Source organism: Erpetoichthys calabaricus, chromosome 13 (assembly GCF_900747795.2).
Source record: "Erpetoichthys calabaricus chromosome 13, fErpCal1.3, whole genome shotgun sequence".
Classification (NCBI taxonomy): Eukaryota; Metazoa; Chordata; class Cladistia; order Polypteriformes; family Polypteridae; genus Erpetoichthys; species Erpetoichthys calabaricus.
In genome coordinates this window covers 7,690,565-7,700,794 of record NC_041406.2, presented here as the reverse complement: position 1 = coordinate 7,700,794, position 10,230 = coordinate 7,690,565, and the positions used below count along the sequence as shown (strand labels likewise).

General features: G+C 38.2%; 1 protein-coding gene across 9 annotated transcripts in view; it reads right to left on the bottom strand.

Annotated features, from left to right (window-relative positions):
• Positions 1-10,230, bottom strand: part of trak1a (trafficking protein, kinesin binding 1a) — a 294,945-nt gene that overhangs the window by 28,140 nt on the left and 256,575 nt on the right. For 8 of the 9 annotated variants that reach the window (XM_051935640.1, XM_051935637.1, XM_051935638.1 and 5 more), the window contains 2 exons: positions 3,959-4,186; positions 2,114-2,412 (listed from right to left, as the gene is read on the bottom strand). In XM_051935640.1, coding sequence (XP_051791600.1) covers positions 2,114-2,412; positions 3,959-4,186 — 527 coding nt within the window. Of the gene's footprint in view, positions 1-1,862; positions 2,413-3,958; positions 4,187-10,230 lie in introns of those variants that run through there. The other variant, XM_051935641.1, reaches the window with a different exon arrangement.

Genomic DNA, 10,230 nt, shown 5'->3' with positions numbered 1-10,230 from the left:
ATATTTCTAAAAATACAGTATTAATATAATATTATAATATATAATTATAATATAATTATCAAAATAATTATAAAATAGAAACACATGCAAACAGAAAGGGCATAGTCAAAATATGAGACATACAGAATGCAAAGATGTCAAACAAATGCACATATGTCAGAAAAGAAGGAAAACAAAAAGCAAATGAATAAGAAAATGGGTAGTGTTTATTGAAGGATCATGTGTATAGATTTTGAATAGCAATATATATTTTAAAAGAAAACAAAGACAGTGAGACATTATCGGAGCTGAAAAGAACTTCACAGAGTAGAGAAAATTAAAAATCTTAGAATAGAAATAAGTAACAGACATACATAAATGTGCAAGAAGGAAAAAAAAATAAGATGAGAATAACAGCAGTAGAATAACTTATTAATCGTACAGGAATACACCAAGTCAAGGCTCTCCGGGCGCTAAAGCTAACACTGTAGGGTGCTGGGGAGGAGCGGACCGAAAAAAACCCAACATGGGACACGAGTTACCGACCACCTGCTGAATGTCACACATGAATCATTTATCAAGTGAAGCTAACGTATGTCAGCATGCAGGACTGTATCAGTGCTACGCATGACTACTTCATGGAGTTTGTAGGCAGTGGTGCCACTATTGATTAGCATTATTAAAACTACTCGTTTAATTCAGAAGGTAGGATGCATAAAATGAGTGGAAAAGTGGATGCAAGAACGGAGAACGTAAAATCGTAACCCAGACTTTATTAGAGCACGGTTAGCAACGTCATGTGTTTCTGCGTAAAAGCAAGAATATGCTAAAAGTAATTTGCATCTGCAACCTGACAATTCACCAGCTGTATTGTTAATATTAACACAATTCAATAAGTGCACAGTATAAATATTTGGTATATTACTAAACATACACTGCAACACATGAGGCTGTCCTGTGCGATACTCTGTCAGAAGACGAGAATGCTTAGAAATCCAGTGTGATTTGCTTCTTCTTTTGTTATGTACTATTGGTGCTCTTTAGTTGCGCTCTAATAAAAATTTTTGATTTATTGAGACTTTAAACTTTGTACAGTTTTGCCAATCACTAAAACATCCTCTGAATTTTCATTAATTTCCCTTGGGTGCAGCGGTCGTCTAAATGATGAATCCCAACAAGAGTGGCCGCATGGCATTTGTTTGTCACATCACACCCTATAGCTGCGACAAAATATTAATAAGGCTTACTCTTGCTCCTTTTTCAATACACAAAATATAATTTTCCAGTATTTTAAAACAGTTTTTTTCCCCAATTAGGCTCAAAAAGCAGACTGTCCAAGTCAACGGCAGAAACCTGCTCCCTTCTCCCTATTTGCAAGCCTACTTTGTAAGAGGTGTAGGTCAGATTTAAGATGGCCGCTATGCTTTAATCCTACAATGTGTCTTGTTCCTTTAATTACAAATCAGCTTACAAACAAAAAATATGAAAAACAAATTGGTTTGGTTTTGATATGCTAAACATATTCAGAGCATCAGCAGTAAATATGCAGTAGCAATTTAAAAGATACTGTATCTGAGCTTGAAAAAGTGCAATACATTTATCACTTACTGGATACCCCATCCATCCATCCATTATCCAACCTGCTATATCCTAACTACAAGGTCACAGGGGTCTGCTGGAGCCAATCCTAGCCAGCACAGGGCGCAAGGCAGGAAACAAACCCCGGGCAGGGCACCAGCCCACCACAGGGCACACACACACACACACACATCAAGCACAAACTAGGGACAATTTCGGATCGCCAATGCACCTCACCTGCATGTCTTTGGACTGTGGGAGGAAACCCACGCAGACACGGGGAGAACATGCAAACTCCACGCAGGGAGGACCAACTGGATACCCCAACTGCATTAAATGTCCTTACAGACAGCAAGTTCCTGTGGGATGACTGAAACCTGAAAACCTCGGCGCTAGAAGACATGCTTTTAGAGGGACTCAAACCAGCAGCGTGGGCGACTGTCCCTAAAAAAAAATGAATACCGAGTGGACAGAGAGCCAGACTTTGGATGACACATGAGTGACCAGAGAGAGTCAAAGAGCAGAAGGGAGAGGGGCCTGTGAGGTCTTTTTTCACCTTCAAGGGGCTTGACTATTTGCAGCTTTTCAGGCAGGTAGGAGCGGCTGGAGAAGGAGAGGAAAGACAAGCCTGAGTGTGTAGTGCCCAGGGACATGATGCTGTCAGTGGGAGTCAGGGAGCCACTGTACATCTCGCCCTTCTCGGCGAGGTCTCGGAGCTTTCTTTCGCGGTCCTCTTCAAAGAAGCGACGTTCACTTATGTAGTTCTCACGTCGCAAAGACAGCCTCCGCAATGCTGCCTCCAGGTCATGGGATCCTGGAGTTCCCGGCGTTCCAGGCTTTTTATTTGGATCTTCACTACAACAACAGAAAAGAAAGTAATTGAGTAATTGAAACAAAGTAATTAATAATAACAATTCAATAGGGCTGCTTGGAATAACTTGACAAAATAAATAAATAAATAAATAAAATGAACAAAACCAAGAGCACATAAAGCAGGGGAACTTGTTACTTTAAAAAGCTACAATACAATGATTCAGTTATTCTGACGAAGGGAGCCATCATGAACTCATTTGGGAGCACACAGAATCAATAACAAGCACACATTTATGTAACATTTTAAACATCTGAAGTGGTCTTTGATGTAGTTAGAAGCACCAGCAATATTTGTTGACAGATTTTCTTTATCATTTTACCTAAAGATAAATTATTCTCTTCACAACTTTAAAAGTCAGTTGTTTCCCAGAGAACCATATCCGCCATTTTAAAATATAAAAAGCGTACTGCTGAAAAAAAAAAAAAATCACATCACTTCTTAAATATCTGATAAAATGAACATATAAGTTGAGAGTTGTTAAGTGTTTTTTTATTTACAAATACATTCCACATGCTAAAACGTATTCCACATAAGTTACAACACAGTGCTGCTTCTAAGAATTTCATACAACATATCTCAATGCAAAGCAACTGACTGCTATTACTATTATCATCATCATTATTATTATTACTATTATTATTACTAAAAAGGGTTTATATAAAAAGAAAAAACAAGCAAAACTTAAGAAGTTGTTTCTTCATCTTTGTGTGGTGTTCCCTTCATATCCTCAATGACGTGTCGGTTTGGCTTGCCGAAGTTTTCAAATTGGTGTTGTGTGTGTGTGTGTGTGAGAGTAGACCCTTCAATGGACCCCCACCTGATCCTGGGCTGCAAGTATCGGCTAATTGTAATTATGCTTCTAAATGCTCTGCAATACTTTTCACTATGCAATATTCAGCCCGTAATTCACACTGTGACAAAACAGTTTGCATTTTTAAGAATAAATTTCCCTGTGTTCGGATTCAGTGGGTTGGAAAATGGATGGATGGATTTTTGAACAGCCGTATAAGTTGGGGTCTGACTTTATGATCGATTTTTTGGGTTTCAAGATCCGACTTATATGCGAGTATATAAGGTAGTTATGCAAGAAATATTATCAGATATACATACATAGTGAACTGTTAAAATACAAAAGAAAGCACAGTGTATCAAAAGCAGAAGTGATTCTAACCAAATATTGCCCAGTGTTGGCATATGTGCCAATTTCAAAACAACCAATAACATTATATTTTAACTCGGCAGCATCTCCAATAGACTATTTTGTCCAATACCAGGGAAAATAACTGCAACCTTTAATATTTTTATGTAAAACATGTTCTTTTTATCTGTCCATAGGTCTTAACTGTTAAGGAACTCTTAATTAATAGCTCATAATAACACAATATTTATAAAACTACTTGATTACTTAAATCTTTAGACTTTTAATAATCAAAAAAAGAACCCAGTGAACGCTTTGCTTTCCCACAATCACACACTGCTAGGTGCCCTGCTGGGAATATGTTTCTGATACACAGCATCACTACTGACCTTTCATTGCATGATTCCGTTTCCAGAATGATGCTGTTTGTGCGGTTGTCTATGACAATGTTGGTTACATCACCACCATAAAAACTTGATCGGGGAGTGCTGCGGCAACTGGAAGCAGCTGAAGACTGGTTAGACCCTGGGATGTTCATGGGGGAAGGAGCCAAAGACCTCTGCTTTACAGTTTGGTTGATATTTTTCACAGTTTCAAACACACGCCGGTGGTGTATCCTGCAAGCAGAGACAAAATGATTAATGGAAAATACCCAATACAAAAAAAAAAAAAAGTAAGCAGTCATCTACATTACTATGATGTGCCTACAATAAACAGACAGCAGTTATCCCACTCTCACTAGAAGTCACATCAAGTTAAAAACGTCCACCCACGTGCAGTGAAAATGTTTTGGGTTAAATAGACAAACTTCTTGGGAGTCCCATCTGGTTAGTCCAGCTCCTGAAAAAGCCCAATCACCAAGACCAGCAAACACTGAAGACAAACCCACTGCAAACATACTGAAAAGCAGCGCTCAATGGAACAGCGCGAAGAACAATTCCTCTTAAGTTACTAAATTTCACTATAGAAAAAAATTAAAATGGAATAAAATGGAAAATACTGTAAATAATATAAATCTAGTCTATATGTATAAAATCCTAAGCCTAAAAGTGCAACGATTTTATGTCACACTTTAAATCGGGCTAATTTTAAAACCTACATATATATGTTTGGTATCATTCTTTTCAAAATTTATCAAACTTTAATGTGATGTTGTTAGATTTTCAGATTCTTATTCCGTTTTTAAATTATAAACTAAAATATTAAGAAGGTCGAGTTACGAAGACCCATTGCATACCACTTTAGTTCTCACGTGACTCTTCCTGTAATTTTTTAAAAAAAGTTTTTTATCTATAAGAATGTCAGTTAAAACGAATGGATTGTTTATTTAGTCTCTTATAAATAGGCATCATTCTTTTCAGAATTTATCGAACTTTAATGTGATGTTGTTAGATTTTCAGATTAATAAAAATTCTTTGCATTTACAGTACATCCGGAAAGTATTCACAGCGCATCACTTTTTCCACATTGTGTTATGTTACAGCCTTATTCCAAAATGGATTAAATTCATTTTTTTCCTCAGAATTCTACACACAACACCCCATAATGACAACATGAAAAAAGTTTACTTGAGGTTTTTGCAAATTTATTAAAAATAAAAAAACTGAGAAATCACATGTACATAAGTATTCACAGCCTTTGCCATGAAGCTCAAAATTGAGCTCAGGTGCATCCTGTTTCCCCTGATCATCCTTGAGATGTTTCTGCAGCTTCATTGGAGTCCACCTGTGGTAAATTCAGTTGACTGGACATGATTTGGAAAGGCACACACCTGTCTATATATGGTCCCACAGTTGACAGTTCATGTCAGAGCACAAACCAAGCATGAAGTCAAAGGAATTGTCTGTGGACCTCCGAGACAGGATTGTATCGAGGCACAAATCTGGGGAAGGTTACAGAAAAATTTCTGCTGCTTTGAAGGTCCCAATGAGCACAGTGGCCTCCATCATCCGTAAGTGGAAGAAGTTCGAAACCACCAGGACTCTTCCTAGAGCTGGCTAGCCATCTAAACTGAGTGATTGGGGGAGAAGGGCCTTAGTCAGGGAGGTGACCAAGAACCCGATGGTCACTCTGTCAGAGCTCCAGAGGTCCTCTGTGGAGAGAGGAGAACCTTCCAGAAGGACAACCATCTCTGCAGCAATCCACCAATGAGGCCTGTATGGTAGAGTGGCCAGACGGAAGCCACTCCTTAGTAAAAGGCACATAGCAGCCCGCCTGGAGTTTGCCAAAAGGCACCTGAAGGACTCTCAGACCATGAGAAAGAAAATTCTCTGGTCTGATGAGACAAAGATTGAACTCTTTGGTGTGAATGCCAGGCATCACGTTTGGAGGAAACCAGGCACCGCTCATCACCAGGCCAATACCATCCCTACAGTGAAGCATGGTGGTGGCAGCATCATGCTGTGGGGATGTTTTTCAGCGGCAGGGACTGGGAGACTAGTCAGGATAAAGGGAAAGATGACTGCAGCAATGTACAGAGACATCCTGGATGAAAACCTGCTCCAGAGCGCTCTTGGCCTCAGACTGGGGTGATGGTTCATCTTTCAGCAGGACAACGACCCTAAGCACACAGCCAAGATATCAAAGGAGTGGCTTCAGGACAACTCTGTGAATGTCCTTGAGTGGCTCAGCCAGAGCCCAGAGTTGAATCCGATTGAACATCTCCGGAGTGATCTTAAAATGGCTGTGCACCGACGCTTCCCATCCAACCTGATGGAGTTTGAGAGGTGCTGCAAAGAGGAATGGGCGAAACTGGCCAAGGATAGGTGTGCCAAGCTTGTGGCATCATATTCAACAAGACTTGAGGCTGGAATTGCTGCCAAAGGTGCATCGACAAAGTATTGAGCAAAGAATGTGAATACTTATGGACATGGGATTTCTCAGTTTTTTTATTTTTAATAAATTTGCAAAAACCTCAAGTAAACTTTTTTCACGTTGTCATTATGGGGTGTGGTGTGTAGAATTCTGAGGAAAAAAAATGAATTTAATCCATTTTGGAATAAGGCTGTAACATAACAAAATGTGGAAAAAGTGATGCGCTGTGAATACTTTCCGGATGCACTGTATGTAGCGCTTATCTCACTACTCAAAGCGCTCAGCAATTGCAGGTTAAGGGCCCAACAGAGCAGAGTCCCTTTTGGCATTTACGGGACTTGAACCGGCAACCTTCCGATTGCCAGTGCAGATCCCCAGCCTCAGAGCCAAAAAATGGAAAAATTCTTATTCCATTTTTAAACTATAAACTAAAATTTCATGAAAGTTGTGGTTTTTAATATCAAGAAAGTTGTGGTTTTTATTTTTGATCGAGTAAAGTTTCTTTCACAGGAACAAACTATTAAAAAAAAAAGATCTATTCATAACACCAATGTTTGTATTTAGATGATTTAGTTAGAAGAAGGTTGAGTTACGATAATAATTCTTTAATAACAATAATAATAATTCATTACATTTATATATCGCTTTTCTCAGTACTCAAAGCACTATCCACACAGGGAGGAACCGGGAAGCGAACCCACAATCTTCCACAGTCTCCTTACTGCAAAGCAGCAGCAGCAGCACTACCACTGCACCACCTGTGAGGACCCATTGCATACCACTTTAGTTTTCACGTGATTTTTCCTGTTATTTAAATCAGTCATTTTTAAGAAAAAAAAAGTTTTTTTATCTATCAGAATGTCCGTTAAATCGAATGGATCATTTATTTAGTCTCTTATAAATACTCATCAAGCAGACTGGACCTCAGATTAATGGGAATACTCCAATTGGTAAAGCAGTAAATATTTTATTCTCATTTCATGATTTTTACTCCGTTAATTAATAATTAAATTTTCTTTTACATATTTATAGAATTTCGTGATTTTGACTCTAATAAATAATAATTTTTCTTTTGTACATTTACAGATTTTACTAATATTCTGGCCGCAACTGGGGTTTGGGCACCAGGGGTCTTGCCCCCCCCACCCAGTAAAAAATAAAATGAAAACATAAAAAAAATTAAATTAAAATATAAAAAAAATAAAATTAATAAATAAACAAACAAACAAATAAATAAATAAATAAAAATGGAACCAGCCAATGATGGAATTTGTTTGTCTTTTGTCAAGGAAGTCACCAAAAGGACTGCGCAATAGGGATTTTCTACAAAATGTTGGGAGATGCTGTATAAACTAACAGTTGCCAAAAATCCCTCACACAAGTCACTCTTTCTGAGAGAATGAGAGTGAGAGGTTAAGAGCAGGCGCAGCGCCCACCACATGACAAACCACCTCAGGATCCCAGATGCAACGGGTGACACCTCAGCACCACACTGGTTCAGATGGAGTGGAACACTGGGAGGATGGCTGTGCAACAATTTGGATGATAAAGAGCCAGAAATCATAAATATACTTGAGAAAAATAAAAAAAAGGATATTCTTAGCCTCACCACCAGGTGGTACACATTTGTCACACACTCAACATCACAATCACATTACGAACACCACCTCTTTACTAATTAAGAAAAGAAATGTTAACCTTTACACTCCTTCACATACACAAGAAATGCCCAGGCTGGGATATGAATACAGGACTCTGCAGGCATGAGGCCACTGTGACGCCCCACATTCAACCAGCAGACTTTAATAAAGACAACATGTTTTGCTTCTAAATATCACTTTCACTTTTTTCTTTACACAATGTTAAATAAACATTAGACTTGTGTGTAAGATAACGCAAATAATACTGCATTAATATTTGTTCACCCATACTAATCAACATGATACTGTGTTCTGCTGATTAATAAAATGTAAATTATAAATGACATGAGCATAAATATTTAATAACTCACAGCAGACAAGTTCTAACACGACCTTGGTATTTCCATGTGTAAAGTAAATGCAACAGCTTTCCTTGGAGTTTCCTTTGCAAGGCGGAAACTCAACAGAAAAAAAAGATCTGCCTATAGAAAAACACTTTTAAAGTTATGATTGTGAAGTAGATTATCATTTAAAAACGAGCAGTGTATGTTCACAATTTCTCCAAGTCATATTTTATTCAGAATGCTATGCTAAATGAATTAGTTGTTATTTCTTAGAATTTTTATCATGAAAAACAAGGTAGGGAAGAATTTATTATATTACAATTTTAGTCAACAAAAACAACAATGCAGGAAATTTCATATAAAATGGCTCCTGGAGGTCACAACTAGATGTAATTTTGAAAATATAAAAAATGTACAAAATTGTACAGGATTATTACATATGAGTGCACAAAGAATAAACTACAATAGTTAATTATAATGTACTATTAAATTCAAATTTCCAATCACTAAACCAGCTGCAGGGGCTTACAAAAGCCAAATCACCTATGTGAGCTTGTGTGTGTGTGTGTGTGTCTGTGTGTATATATATATATATATATATATATATATATATATATATATATATATTTTTTTTTTATATATAAAGATAGATATATAAACGCGTTGAAATGTGCATGTCTGTCTGTCCAGCCTGGAAGTGCAAGGTTACAGCATGAAGCTCAAAGAGCCGGCAAAGCAGTCCCAAGTTAATAAGTTGGAAGAAGAAAGAAGTGCGAGGCTACAGCATGAAGTTGAAAGAAAGTGACTCTGTCGCCAAAGTGAGGCTTCCAAGGAAAGACAAACTTGCTTAGCCGCTAATGCACAAGCAAGGTGAGCACATCTGCAAAATGATAACCTCCGAGGAGAGAGAAACACGCTTAGCCACTGATAGACAACTGAGGCAAGCACGTCCGCAAAACAAAACCACTGACTCTGCATTTTAATTTTTTTCTGACGATTTCAATTGTTTCTAGGAGCCCGGGACTTTTACAGCATGTGCTTACACAGCTAGCATATATACAGTATATATATTTTGAGAGGCGGCCGGCAGCTTATCCTGGCCAACACATCCAGGCCGCTAGATAGAGTCCTCCCTGCAGCATGAAGGTGCCCCGGATTCCCGCAGGGCATCATGGGAGATGGAGTTTGACCTCACATCCCTGCTGGGTGCTGTGGGTGCCATCGGGAGATGCTGCAGGTAGACCCAGGGTTTTTTATTTTCCCTATAGCCCGGAAGTACTCCCAAGTCGCGGGGACAGAAGAACAGAAGTGCTATTGAATCACATGGACTGAAGGACAGGAGCACTTCTGGGTCAAGGGCTATATAAAGGACTGGTGCAGACCCAGCAAGGAGAGCCGGAGTTGGGTGGTAGAGTGATGGAGCTGCTAGGAGGAGAGGAGGATTTATTGTATTATTGATTTGTTTATGGTGGTGTTAGTGGTGTCTACTGTGGCACAATATCGAAAAGAAGAAATTAAAATATTTCTAAGTGCTTTTACTTGGTGTCTTGGACGTTTGTCTGCGGGGTTTGAGGAGCGACAGCGCCCTCTAGTGTTACAATATATATATGTATATGTATGTGTGTGTATATATATATATTAATTTATATATATATATATATATATATATATATATATACTGTATTCACCATAAATAAAAGGATAAGTGCCTGAGTGTGTGAGTCTATGTCTTTATTACTCCAACAGAGGGCGCATCACAAACATTTTAGTAATAAAATGCATAACATTTGTTAATCCAATAGATGGCCCATCATAAATATTACCACACTGCTTTTACAAATCCCATCCTCAATAGCACATAAC